At 46.6% G+C, this 14,977-nt stretch overlaps 1 protein-coding gene across 1 annotated transcript; it reads left to right on the top strand.

The window, feature by feature from the left end:
- Window positions 1-1,365: 1,365 nt before the first annotated feature.
- On the top strand, window positions 1,366-7,416 carry LOC135051329 (DNA-dependent metalloprotease SPRTN-like). Its single transcript, XM_063957384.1, has 4 exons — window positions 1,366-1,486; window positions 2,889-3,014; window positions 4,675-4,855; window positions 5,768-7,416. The coding sequence occupies exons 2-4, from the start codon at window positions 2,904-2,906 to the stop codon at window positions 5,854-5,856; spliced, it is 381 nt and encodes a 126-aa protein (XP_063813454.1). The 5' UTR covers window positions 1,366-1,486; window positions 2,889-2,903; the 3' UTR covers window positions 5,857-7,416.
- The last annotated feature ends 7,561 nt before the right edge of the window (window positions 7,417-14,977 follow it).

Here is a 14,977-nt window from a genome sequence, read left to right as displayed (position 1 = left end):
GAGGCTGCTGAATGTAAAAGAAAAAAAGGAGAACAGCAGTAAAGTGTCAGAATGTGAAGTTTAGCTGAGCAGTGTTATGAGTGTAAAAGATACAGGTATGTGAAAAATGCTACATAAATATAAAACAAACACAATGTGATATAAGTGTTAAAAGTAAATGTAAGGTGGTGTTGCCCCAAGGTGGCCCAGCCAGAGCAATATAGGGAGCTCCACACCCCAAAAGCTCACCCCCCAAAACTGACTTTATATATAATTAAAAGGATCATACATATGTCTTTTGTGCAGTCAGAATGTGCTGGTTCCCTGTTTAAAAGCCTGAGAGGCAGTGGGTGGGGTGCTAATCCAGAACTGAGGGCTGTCCCAATCCCTCAGGTTTGTATACACACACATAATATAGACTAAATGGAAACGGGGCCTGGACTGCACACCCTAGCTTATTATAATGGGATGTGCTACCTTGCTGGGACTAAGTACTGCAATACTACAACATAGGAACAAAGGGTGCAGGTGCACCATACACCATTAAAATTATTTATAACCATAATATAATATTTGAGGTTCTTGGCATATATTGGCCAGTATATGAGCCTGCCCACCTGCTTCACGGTGACCTCATCGGACAGGTCCCTAACACTATAGGGGTTCACCTCCGGGACGCAGGGCACCCCCAGACCACCCCAGCCACACCACCCCAGGGCACCAGCAAGGTAGCACATCCCATTATAATAAGCTAGGGTGTGCAGTCCAGGCCCTTTTCCATTTAGTCTATATTATGTGTGTGTATACACACCTGAGGGATTGGGACAGCCCTCATTTCTGGATTAGCACCCCACCCACTGCCTCTCAGGCAAGTTGTCGGTTGTGGATGAATTATGGGAGTCTTTAGACCCCCACCCTAATATTCAACAACTATTCACAGACTTGAACCACAATATATTTGCAGGGAAATTAGACGGAGTCATAGTGACATGGAGTTCTAGGCTGAAGAGGTAAGTGTGGAATTTATTATAACATATTCCTGCTAAATAATAATGAGTCTATTTATTAACATTAAGTCATATAGTCTGCAGCACCGTACACTGTGTTGCCATTAATACTATAATAAGCCTGTCCTTGTAGTACATGTTGATGGTATTTATAAGATTTACTGTAATTCAGTCAAAAAAATGGACATATTGAATAGTCAATTTTACATTGGGCAAATCACCAGTGGCAACTGTTAGGTATTCTACTAGCTGGCAGCAAAAATCATAGCATGCCTACACGCTCATGCCCGCATGTAAATAGGGATAGGGATCTAAACTGACAATTTTTTGACCTCCACTTATACAAGTACATCGGACTATGATTGTCAGTCATATGTGATTTGTGTTCTTTCACCAGATGCACCGGAGTATGTCGATATCCTAGACAATATGGAGGACTTTGTGAAATAAAACTTAGCAAGCCTCTCTTTGACCAGCTTTCCCGGAGAGATCTTGTGCAAGTAAGTGTTATGTGAGCGCTCTGTTAGATGACTGCTTGTGCACCTGACTGCAACTATTGCAGCAACACTGTATATGTAATAGTGGGAAACAGGATTATTCTTGCACCCTGCACAGGTGAGAAATATTTAGGGGAATATCTGTGTCACCACCTGATGTTCTATCAGTCCATAAATGTTGCCCTTACTTCTGATTTGAATTATGTCCTTGAAAACTTTTTTTCCTGTCCAGCTAACTAATACCTAGTGCCCAGATCCCCAAGCCTAACCTGTTTACTACAAATCTGTCATGGAAAGGACAGGCTTCTGTTATGTTTAGGCTGGAAGAGCAAACTGAGATGTAGATCGCTACATTAACAAAAATTGGTAACGGCTTGTTGTTATACAAGAGCACCTGGCTAATTATAATGAAAATATGAAAAAACAATAGCGCTGCATTAGGGTAGCACTAACCACATTCATAAGTGTCGGCAGTGTAGCACTAGGAACGAGTTTAAAAGAGCTTACACTCTTTGATAAATGTGGGCCTTAAACTTTTCTCACCGATGTGGGAAGGCAGGCAGGGGTGTTAGAGAATATTGTCAACACCATATTGAAAAAAAACAATTCTGGGAGCCTTCAGTTCGGCAGCGGCAGTGATCAGGTGCAAACATTCCTGAGGAGCTCCAGCTGCCACAGCAGAGGCGAGAAGATGATGTTGCAGGCTGCAGCTGGCTAGAATGGGCCAGCATCAGAGGAAAGATGGGAATGCTGCAGGTAGTGGCAAGCATAGAGCTGAACAAAGCTCCTCACTGCAGCCACTCCCAAAGTACCGGAATGCGGCCTTGGCCACTGGTAAGATGCCCTCCCTCCCTGGACCATCAGGTGATGGGCATTAGGCCCGTGGGTAATATCAGGCCTCAGGTCTGTGTGACATGTTAAGCAGGCAGAGGGCCCATGCCACAAATAAAAGTGACTCTGGGCATTAGGCCCAAGTCACGTTATGTTCCCTAAGGCAGGCAGGCAGGCAACAGCCTGAGCCCCTGTTGAGTGGCTGGGCATTAGGCCCAATCCACTCTTTAGTATCAAATAGGTGAAGTGGTACATACTGTGTGGAATAATGGGTATAAGGGGCACTACTGTGTGTGCATAATGTGCAATAAGCAGTCATACTGTGTGGGCATAATGTGCAATAAGCAGCCATACTGTGTGGGCATAATGTGCAATAAGGGGTAATACTATGTATGCATAATGTGCAATAACGGGCATACTGTGAATGTGTGTGACCATGCCCCTTCCTTGTGAGGCCACACCCCTTTTTGCACAAAGGCCCCTTCCTGGCTACTTCTTGATTCCATCCTGCTGGCAAAATTTTCTGGGGAGAACACTGTTCTTACTATAACAGGCTCATTGTTTTGTATTGCAGAGCCTCCTCCATGAAATGATACATGCATATATGTATAAAACACAGATTGAAGAGTCGGAAGAACATGGACGTGCGTATAAAACTCTTATGAATGCCATAAACCACCTGCATGGCACTAACATAACTGTAAGTATATAATAAACCATTTAGGGTCCATTTATTGAGAATGAGAGGGGAGGCTGATATTTACTATCATCGATGTGCGCAGTGAAATGAGGGTCTGGGCCGTGATGAAGCAAATCAGTGCGAACCACGTCACCAGTTGACTGGACCGCCCACGTCACTCGGGAAGTGGGTGGCCATGGTTGGCTTTTGGGAGACTTGTCCACTTTTCCAGGCTGAGCACCACCCAAAATTCAGTAGCCTCCTGGCTGATCCGGGGGGAGTGGGCAAGTATGCTGCCCACCTGAGGTGAGACACCTAATACCTGCAATTACCACGGTTTAATGCCACTGCTGTTAACCATTTCCTTACCACTATGTTCCTGCATTAACCCTGTACCTGCTGTTACAGACTTTCTGTGTGGCCTAACAGCCACTGCTACATCCGCTGTGCCTCCATTGTGACCACCATCCCAATAGGTTATATTAGCATGTGGGGCGCTGTGACTGTTTCTTTCTTTTCCTCACGTTTCACTTTATGCTCACTAAAACAACTTAGGGCAAATTTTGAGATATGTTCTAAAAGGACAAAATACTGTTGGATGATGCCTTTTCAATGACAACCCCTTCCATGCAATGGCTTATTGCCACATTGGGGGTCATTCCGAGTTGTTCGCTCTGTATTTTTTTCTCGCAACGGAGCGATTAGTCGCTAATGCGCATGCGCAATGTCCGCAGTGCGACTGCACCAAGTAAATTTGCTATGCAGTTTGGTATTTTACTCACGGCATTACGAGGTTTTTTCTTCGTTCTGGTGATCGTAATGTGATTGACAGGAAGTGGGTGTTTCTGGGCGGAAACTGCCCGTTTTATGGGTGTGTGCGAAAAAATGCTACCGTTTCTGGGAAAAACGCGGGAGTGGCTGGAGAAACGGAGGAGTGTCTGGGCGAACGCTGGGTGTGTTTGTGACGTCAAACCAGGAACGACAAGCACTGAACTGATCGCACTGGCAGAGTAAGTCTCGAGCTACTCAGAAACTGCACAGAGAAGTATTTTCGCAATATTGCGAATCTTTCGTTCGCAATTTTGCTAAGCTAAGATTCACTCCCAGTAGGCGGCGGCTTAGCGTGTGCAAAGCTGCTAAAAGCAGCTTGCGAGCGAACAACTCGGAATGACCCCCATTGTCCATAGTTAGTCTGTCTTATAGTTTTCCATAACTCTTATCATTGTGTTTATTGACGCTGTCTCTGTAGCTGATCATGTGCTGACCAGAGCATGCTGCCTAGCCCTGAGGAGAGGGCATCTGGTTGTCAGTAGCTAGGTGCTGTGTGTCATCACATGTCAGTAATATTCCAGGAAACACCAGTGGGTGACGCAGTGGGGACATCATGGACTAGGAGGGTATGAGACATCTGTATGCCATTAAGAGTTATTTTGCTCGTTCTTATGGTAACACTGCTAAATAAAATATCAGGATAACAGTGTTCTGTATTATTCCTCATAACCATATCATGTATGTAATTATGTACAGAATAGGAGACATTAAGGAGAGCATTAATATGCAACCAATCACTAACATACGTTATCTATCATTTGTAGAGCTATATATATGTGTTATAAGCATTGTCCCTTTTCTTCTGAGATTCATTTCTGTCATTTAATATTTATTTCTGCTATTTGATTAGGTCTTCCATACATTTCATCAGGAAGTATTAAATCTAAAATGCCACCAGTGGCAGTGTGATCGGTGCCATGCCGGCATTAAGAGGTCCATGGATAGACCGCTGTCATCGCGGGAGAAATGGTGGATGGCTCACGCCAAAACATATGGCAGCACATTACAGAAAGTGGAGCCTCCTCACCAAGGTAGTGAGGATTTTATGATTAATATGCCTATGTATTTAATTTCTATATTTCATTTTTTCATTTTTATGTATTAACAGCTACTTACAGTATATAGCACACACATATTCCGTATCGCCTGACAGAAAATAACCGGTCATTTAAATATGTCCCTGGCCCAGTGCACGCACATGTGCGCACACACACACACACACACACACACACGCGCACATACGCGCGCACACACACACACACACACACACACATATATCAGCACTAGTCTGTTATAGCAGGGCATCATGTCATGCTCAATTTCAAAGTGGCAAAATGCACCCTGTTCCAATCATGGTGCCCTGCTAAAATAGCCTGCCCAGTGCCCGATGCTATCTCCACCTGTGGGTCGCAGTGTCCCGTTGGTGGGAAAATTTGCTGATTCAGATCACCACCACATGAAGAGATGCCGTGTGCATTCACATTGAGCAGAGAGCTTGGGGGAAGCCCATAACCTCCATATGTGCTGGGCACACCCCAAGAGTGACAAATTTGGGATGCGGCATGAGGACATGCCCCCTCCAGGCCAGCCATGCCCCCTTTTCGGGAGTACATGCCGAGGCCCTGCCTGTACCAAAGCTTCCTGTCATGCCCGCATTCTAGCATTTGCCAGAAGTGCCAGATGTTCAGTCTGGCCCTGAGTACATTCGTAGCATGGTCCGCACCAGCTTAATATCAAATTTTTTAAGTGCATAACAGATATATGTTAGAATATAAAAACAGCTTTCTAGCAAAAATTCTCTATCTGAACAGTTTAATATTGGGGATTACTGTATACATACACATACACACATGGCACATACACACCTACGGTATATGCACTGTATGATGATCATCTCATACGGGAAATATGCTTTGTTTCTAACTGAAACTTGTGTATTACAGGAAGAACAAGAAAACGGCCTTCGGTCTGTGAAGATGGAGAGGAGGATGCAGGAAGACCAGAGCCGGCCCTAACCAATAGGATGCCCTAGGCAAGATTTTGGCTGGTGCCCCCTAGCACCACCGCTAGTTCCGCCTCTGACCCTGCACCCCTTTCCCAGCACCATCAAACCTCCACCCATAGCAGTCCTTTTTTTTTTCCCTACCCCCTGTAATTTAAATAAGAACAGTGTGCACATTCGGCGCACAGCCCAAAAAGGTATGTGTTTTTGCTGGCAAGAGGCATGACCACACAATAGTACCCCCAATTCAAATTATGCCTCACAGTAGTGCAACTTTATTCACAATTTATCATACGATAGTGTCCATTATTCACATTACATCACACAGTAGTACCAATTTACCTTATATACGTTACTTCTCACAGTAATGCCCCTCATTCACATAACATCATACTGAATTATTCACATTACACACCATATTGCTTTTTATTCTCATTACACTACACCATATTGCTCCTTATTTACTTTACACCACACCATATTGCTCTTTATTCACATTAGACCCCACAGTAGTGCCCTTTCTATACGTTACGCCACACAGTAGAGCACCTTATACACATAATGCCACACATTGGTAATGCATTTATACACATAATACCACACAGTAATGCCCCTTACACATATGACACACATTATTAATGTCCTTATAAACATAAAGTGCCTTACACATTATGCCAACCCTTATTAATGCCCTTATAAACATAATATACCTTACACATAAGCCGCACATTGTTAATGCCCTTATACACATGACACACATAATGTCCCTTACACATATGCCACACATTATTAGTGCCCTTAAACACATAATGACACACATAGTGCCCCTTACACATATGTTACACATTATTAATGCCCTTATACAAATAATGACACATATAGTTCCTGCCGTGAGTCAACTGGCAGCTCTGCTAACGTCGGGTGCCTATTTTTTAAGAAAATGCATCTTATTTGCATTGCTATGTGGCTAGGATGCACAAGCAGCTTCTGCTGATTAAAATGATATGCGGCATGCCTATATACTGTGTGAGACTGTGGCTGTATCTGCATACGAAATGCTACACAGAGAATATAGGCATGCTGCATATCATTTTAATCAGCAGAAGCTGCTTGTGCCCCTAGGCATACCAGATGCCATAGGCAATTGCCTAGTTTGCCTATGCCTAAGGCCGGCTCTGAGGAAGACCATCTAAAATATCCAGGACAGCTAATATATAATCTCCTCCACCATCAGAGGAGAAGATCCTGAGCTGTGGCATATGGCAGACTCCCTCCTGAGAGAAAACATCGATGTGTATCATTGAACTCCTCTACCTGGTCTGTGAGTTACATGGGGATTAAGGCTACTGGCGACACCCCAAAAAAAAACAAAAAAAAACGACACCGGGCAGCCACCTCATGGGTGTGTTGGAAGAGCTGCTCATTATTTTTAAAATGTTCACAGTTATATCCAACTCATTCATTACTTAAGAACTTGAAAATGTAAACCCGGGGACTCAGCTAGTACTGTATATTTGCTGCATCACTGCCATACTCTTCTTGGATGTTTTATACTATGTGCATTGGTGGTTATTATAATGTATTATTTCTTTGCAGTTTGTTTTGTTTATATATATGATTCCTTTTTAGAATAGGATTTCTGTGCTTGGGGAATTAAGTATGCCTATGCTGGATAGGGTATGCAGGGTGGGGGGATGGTTGGGTTTAGAGTGTTGTTTTCTTTCTTTATTATGTACATGCTGGTATATAAGAAACACACCTCTATTTGTTTTATTTGAGTTCTGCTATGTTGGGGAGTGGAGGGGTGCTTTTGCTCTAGGTTTTTTGCATGTGTTTTTTTACTCTTATGATAAAATTGCTTACATGGAATGTAAAGAGGGTTAACGACAAGGTTTCTTTACATTTTTCAGCAAGCCCCAATATATCTCCCTATCTCGCTTTTCCAGAAACTGAACAGCATGATCTCTTCTTTGGTATGGATAGACAAAAGGTCACGTATACGGTTGGAAGCACTCACCAGGTCTAAAGCCTCCGGCTGCTTAGCGCTTCCCCACTATCAATATTATTACTTTTGGCACATCTGCGACTGTGGGTGCAGGACAATACTCAGAGCTCCCTTCCGGCCCTTTTAGTTTCTCAGATGTCAGTAGGCCTTACGCAACTGCAGGCCCTGTTAGGGTACACTTTTTCCTCACAATGAACCCTGCTTAATTATACAGGCCCTGAAGGTCTGACATACGGCTCATGTATTAATACAATTTCATGATGTTGACTCGGATACTTCCCTGTGGAGATCCCGTAGACTGATGGAAATTTCCTCCCTCTATCCTACAGAGGTGTGGGCTAGTAAAGGTATTACCATGATAAGCCAGCTATAACAAGATGGGATTCTTAAATCTTTTACCCAGCTAGCAGATGAGTTTAATCTTTCCTCTGCGTACTTTTTTAGATGTCTGCAACTTCGCCATGCGTTGACCACCCAGTTTGCTGGGGGTCCTCTCTCTATGTAGCGTTCCCCTTTGAAATCTTTCCTTTTACATTTGCGCCCTAGCGGACTCTCTCCTGTTTATACTCCTTTTTAATGTCGTATTATCATGCCTCTAATCTGCCCTGCTTGCAACAGAGCTTGGAGTTAGAGGTGGGCAGGGGCGGATTGGGATCAAACACCAGCCCGGGAATTTATGGAAGCAGCCCTAATGGGGTGGAGTCTATTCAGGGGAAGGGGTCATCCGTACGTCTGAATATACAAGGACTGATATGCCCACTTTCAGTGTCTACTGACACTGCTGTCATGCCTTTAATCTACTTCCGATTTTATTGATTTTGCATTCTACAAACCCCTTTTTTTAACCTTATATGTTTCAAAGTACAGGGAGGAGGAGAACACACTACATACAGCACAGTACAGGGAGGGAGCACACACTACATACAGCACAGTACACGGAGGGAGCCCACACTACATACAGCACAGTACATGGAGCACACACTACATACAGCACAGTACAGGGAGGGAGCACACACTACATACAGTACAGGGAGGGAGCACACACTACATACAGCACAGTACACGGAGGGAGCACACACTACATACAGCACAGTACAGGGAGCACACACTACATACAGCACAGTACATGGAGCACACACTACATACAGCACAGTACAAGGAGGGAGCACACACTACATACAGCACAGTACAAGAAGGGAGCACACACTACATACAGCACAGTACACGGAGGGAGCACACACTACATACAGCACAGTACACACAGCACAGTACAGGGAGGGAGCACACACTACATACAGCACAGTACAGGGAGGGAGCACACACTACATACAGCACAGTACAGGGAGGGAGCACACACTACATACAGCACAGTACAGGAAGGGGGAGCACACACTACATAAAGCACAGTACACGGAGGGAGCACACACTACATACAGCACAGTACAGGGAGGGAGCACACACTACATACAGCACAGTACAGGGATGGAGCACACACAGTGGCGTAACTACTGCCCCCGCAGCCCTCGCGGTGGCTTGGGGGCGAGGGGCTGCGGGGGCGCCACTGATTTACAGCAGACTGACATGCGGACGAGCGTCCGCATGTCAGTCTGCTGCGGTCTCCTTCCCTCCGCCGCTTGTTGGAGGGACACGGAGGGCACAGCGCGCCTCCCTGTGTCCCTCCTGCATCATCTCCGGCGGCCGCGGGTCTAATAGGGAGAAGTGTCGTCCGTGAGCTCTAATTGGCTCACGAACCGGCACTTCCCCCTATTAGACCCGCGGCCGCCGGAGATGATGCAGGAGGGACACAGGAGAGGTGAGCTGTGCCCTCCGTGTCCCTCCAAAAAGCGGCGGCGGCGGGGGGTGGGGGGTGGGAAGAAATATCTGGCATTGGGGACATATATGGCACTGGGGGGAATATCTGGCACTGGGGGGAATATCTGGCACTGGGGGGGGGGGATATATGGCACTGGGGGGGATATATGGCACTGGGGGGGAATATCTGGCACTGGGGGCACATATGGCATTGGGGGGGAATATCTGGCACTGGGGGCATATATGGCACTGGGGGGAATATCTGGCACTGGGGGCATATATGGCACGGGGGGAATATCTGGCACTGGGGGCATATATGGCACGGGGGGGAATATCTGGCACTGGGGGGGATATATGGCACTGGGGGGAATATCTGGCACTGGGGGCATATATGGCACGGAAGGGAATATCTGGCACTGGGGGCATATATGGCACTGGGGGCATATATGGCACTGGGGGGGAATATCTGGCACTGGGGGCATATATGGCATGGGGGGGATATCTGGCTTTGGGGGGAATATCTGGCACTGGGGGCATATGTGGCACAGGGGGGGACTATCTGGCACTAGGGGCATATGTGGCACTGGGGGCATATCTGGCACTGGGGGGGAATATCTGGCACTGGGGGCATATGTGGCACTGGGGGGGAATATCCGGCACTGGGGGCATATGTGGCACTGGGGGCATATCTGGCACTGGGGGCATATCTGGCACTGGGGGGGAATATATGGCACTGAGGGCATATCTGGCACTGGGGGCATATGTGGCACTGGGGGGGAATATCTGGCACTGGGGGCATATGTGGCACTGGGGGGGTATATGTGTACCTGGCACATGGGGGAGGGGCTATATTTGGCACTGGGGCATGTGAGTACCTGGCACCGTGGGGGAATATCTGGCACTGGGGACATATGTGGCACTGGGAGCACAGCCCTAGCAACAAGGACTACCTCCTAGCAACGAGCATGACACCCAGTGCATGAAACACCTGGCAACGAGCATGACACCCAGTGCATGAAACACCTGGCAACGAGCATGACACCCAGTGCATGAAACCCCTGGCAACAAGCATGACACCCTGAGCATGAAAACCCCTGGCACCGTGCATGGAACCAAGAGCATGAAACCCCTGGCAACGAGCATGACACCCAGTGCATGAAACCCCTGACAACGAGCAGGTAATTGAAAAGTAATTAGAAGCCTTACTGTAGGACTTAATGTGTAATGGGCATTACGGTGTGTGGCATAATGTATCACGGACATTGCGGTGTGTGTCATAATGTGTCACAGGCATTACGGTGTATGGTATACTATATCGCGGGCATTGTGATATGTGGTATAATGTCTCAGGGTCATTGCAGTGTGTGGCATAATGTATCACGGACATTGCGGTGTGTGTCATAATGTGTCAGGCATTACGGTGTGTGGTATACTATATCACGGGCATTGTGGTATGTGGTATAATGTCTCAGGGTCATTGCAGTGTGGCATAATACGTAACGGGCATTGCGGTGTGTGGCATAGGGTATAACGGGCAGGTCATTGCGGTATGTGTCACAGGCATTACGGTGTATGGTATACTATATCACGGGCATTGTGGTATAATGTCTCAAGGTCATTGCAGTGTGTGGCATAATGTGTCACAGGCATTGTATGTGCTATAATGTATCGGGCATTGCAGTGTGTGGCATAATGTATCACGGACATTGCGGTGTGTGTCATAATGTGTCACAGACATTGTATGTGCTATTATGTATCAGGGGCATTGCAGTGTGTAGCATAATGTATAACGGGCATTGCGATTCCTGTCATAATGTGTCACAGGCATTACGGTGTGTGGCATAATGTGTCACAGGCATTACGGTGTGTGGCATAATGTGTCGGGGGCATTACAGTGTGTGCATATTGTGTCATGTGCATTATTGTGTGCGGCATAATGTCTAAGGGCCATTGCAGTATGTGGTATAATGTATACAGGGCATTACTATAAGGAGGAAAAATTACAAATAATGTAAGGGGCATGAATCAGGATTATTTTTCTTTCCTGTGGTGGCCAACGTATGGGCGTGCAGGTGGCAAAACTGGGGTATAAGGTAGTCTTTTCCTGCAATGACATGCCCCTTTATGCGAAACCACGCCCATTCCAACAAAACCACGCCCCTTTTTTTGCTGCGCGCCCCTTCGGCGCGCGCATATTTATCCCTTTCTTGCTCCCTATTATGGAGCATGAAGAGGGGGGGGCCCCGAAGAATTTTTTGGCTTGGGGGAGAAAAATTTCTAGTTACGCCACTGAGCACACACTACATACAGCACAGTACAGGAAGGGGGAGCACACACTACATAAAGCACAGTACACGGAGGGAGCACACACTACATACAGCACAGTACAGGAAGGGAGCACACACTACATACAGCACAGTACAGGGAGCACACACTACATACAGCACAGTACAGGGAGGGAGCACACACTACATACAGCACAGTACAGGGAGGGAGCACACACAAGTAGTGAAACACAGACAGAGGGGACCAGCGCAGCAGAATCTGTCCCAGTGGCCAATCCGCCCCTGATTACATACATAGCCACCACACTATTACAGGAAGAGCACCACATCACACGCATTGCACTGCATTACATGTATAGCACCGCATTACATAATAGCAAGCAACACATAACACGAATAGCACCACATTACATGTATAGCACCGCACTACACGCATAGCACCTCATTATACAAATAGCACCACATTACATACGTAGCCACCGCATTACGGTGGTCATTCCAAGTTCGCTCTGTGATTTTCTTCGCATCGCAGCGATTTTCCGCTAATTGCGCATGCGCAATGTTCGCACTGCGACTGCGCCAAGTAAATTTGCTAAGAAGCTTATCATTTTACTCACGGCATTACGAGGTTTTTTCTTCGTTCTGGTGATCGTAATGTGATTGACAGGAAGTGGGTGTTTCTGGGCGGAAACTGGCCATTTTATGGGAGTGTGTGAAAAAACGCTGCCGTTTCTGGGAAAAACGCGGGAGTGGCTGGAGAAACGGGGGAGTGCCTGGGCGAACGCTGGGTGTTTGTGACGTCAAACCAGGAACGAAACTGACTAAACTGATCGCAGTGGCAGAGTAAGTCCCGAGCTACTCAGAAACTGCTTAGAAATTTCTATTCGCAATTTTGAGAATCTTTCGTTCGCATTTTTGCTAAGCTAAGATTCACTCCCAGTAGGCGGCGGCTTAGCGTGTGCAATGCTGCTAAAAGCAGCTTGCGAGCGAACAACTCGGAATGAGGGCCTACATACGTAGCCACTGCATTACATATGAAGCCTCCGCATTACATATGTAGTCACCGCATTACATAAATAGGCCCATCATCATGGACAGACATTGGGCAGCTATAGAGCTGAAGGACTATGCATTAGAGATTGTCCCAGGGCTGGCTGTGAGTGCTCCCTGATCAGCTGGCATCCTGAGAACAAGGTACGTCCTGCTCCTGTCCAGTCCCCAAACCATACACTGTGACTGGGGACAACCTAACTCTTATACCATCATGATAATGCAAATAATGAAATTAAAAATAACCTCTCTGCCAGGTCCCCATCAGTGCTCAGTCGCCGCTCTGGCCAGTTCAATGAGAGTGTGGGAGCTAAGGTGGCGGCAGGTATAGTGAACCTGGCTCCGACCATCGCTATGCTTCTCCTGGGCTCGTTGAAGAGACCTTTGGCCAGGGCCAAGGAGAGGATGCTGCTAGGCTGGTTAACTATCTCCAGGTCCCCCATTAGTAGAACAGATTCATCACTTTTCACGGCTAGTAGCACCTGGAAGTCCTTTCTAGCCTAACTTCCGGATTGCGTTCCAATGAACCGCAAGTACTGGAAGCAGTGTGAATCAGCCTGGCTGAGGGGGGTATGGGACCAGCCCATCACAATCTGTCATGGTGTCCTGGTTGGCCAATCCGCCCTTGGAGGTGGGTAATCTTTCTGAGGATAACTGGTGTAGAGCTCTTGCTTGCCCCCGAGTATCTACTGCTTTTGTTCGCTTTCAGCATATTCAGTTATTTTGCAAAGGACTTACTTGATGCCAGTTAGATTGGTGAGATTTGGTTGGAGGGCTTCTGATGTCTGCCCTTCTGGTACCTTTTGTCATTTACTACAGAAGTATCTGGAGGTGCAATCCTTTTGGGTCCAGGTTCGGGTGCACTCTAGTATTTCACCCTCTGTTCTTACTCTAGAGTTTTGTTGTCTTGGAGGTATAGCTGATGGTGCCCTAGATAAATCTAATTCACAGTATGCTATAAATGTATGTATACTGGAGAAGGTCTGCATAACAAGATTTAGATGGCTGCTGCAGGTCCTGATTTTCAGGCTTGGCTATCTCTGGTCAATGCCACAGTGCAGCATGAAGGCTATTTGTATCTTGCTAGTACAGCGGAATCTAAATATGACAAGATATGGTCCAGGTATGCTCCCCCGTTACAACCTGATTGAGGGGATTTCATTTACCTTTAGCTGATCCGTTATTACTTCTGTTGTCCATGTATCCCTGCTGCAGCATGCTTGACTCACTCTGGGGGTCCCTACTTCTGCAAATGCTCTGTGCCCTCTCCAACCGTAGACTGTTGTATTTATTGCTGGTTTGTGGTGTGTGACTTTAAACTTTCTCTTTTGATGCTGGTTGCACAATATGTGACTCGATGGGGGTTATTCAGAGATGAATGCAGATAGCTGCATCTCTGCACGTGCTGGGGGCCTCCCAGTACAGGGCAAGGTTGACCCCTGGGAGCGAAGCCAGGCTGTGCTGACAGGTTGTCAGCGGACATTTTTTTAGAGCGGCTGCGTGTAACGTCATGCAGCCACCCCAAAAATGGTCCCGCCCCCATTTTTCCGGCAACGCTTTAACTCCCCACAATGCGTATGGCCGTTCAGCCGCTGCGCATGCGAAGTGCCACCACCAGCAAACTGCGCTGCGGGCTGCTATTTCGGCGGGGCCTGAATAACCCCTTATATGCGTCTCCTCTTGGTATTATTTTATGCAGTGTCGGTATGTGTTCTATGTTTCTGTGCAGCTGTATAGCATGTATTCATTTTATTTTTTCCTATTAGTTTTATTTTTGTAAATGTGTTATTGAATTAATAATAAATATACGTTATGGTAAGAACTTACTGTTGATAACGGTATTTCTCCTATGTCCACAGGTTTCCACAGGATAACAATGGTATATGATGGAGTGACAGCGGATTGGCACCAAACGATCACAAACTTTCAGTCCTCCAAGGATGCAACGGGCTCGTCCATATATCCCCGCCCACTGGCTCAGGCAAATCAGTTGTATTCC

Source organism: Pseudophryne corroboree, chromosome 2, assembly GCF_028390025.1.
Source record: "Pseudophryne corroboree isolate aPseCor3 chromosome 2, aPseCor3.hap2, whole genome shotgun sequence".
Taxonomy (NCBI): domain Eukaryota; kingdom Metazoa; phylum Chordata; class Amphibia; order Anura; family Myobatrachidae; genus Pseudophryne; species Pseudophryne corroboree.
Note: the sequence above shows the minus strand (reverse complement) of the source record. Positions and strands in the feature narration are given on the sequence as shown.

What these genes read in the sequence shown, in the direction of transcription:
- LOC135051329 (XM_063957384.1), top strand. Translation starts at nt 2,904, where the DNA reads ATGATACATGCATATATGTATAAAACACAGATTGAAGAGTCGGAAGAA. An exon ending in TGCATGGCACTAACATAACT is followed by an intron (nt 3,015 to 4,674) that starts GTAAGTATATAA and finishes CTATTTGATTAG; the next exon opens with GTCTTCCATACATTTCATCA. An exon ending in AGTGGAGCCTCCTCACCAAG is followed by an intron (nt 4,856 to 5,767) that starts GTAGTGAGGATT and finishes TGTGTATTACAG; the next exon opens with GAAGAACAAGAAAACGGCCT.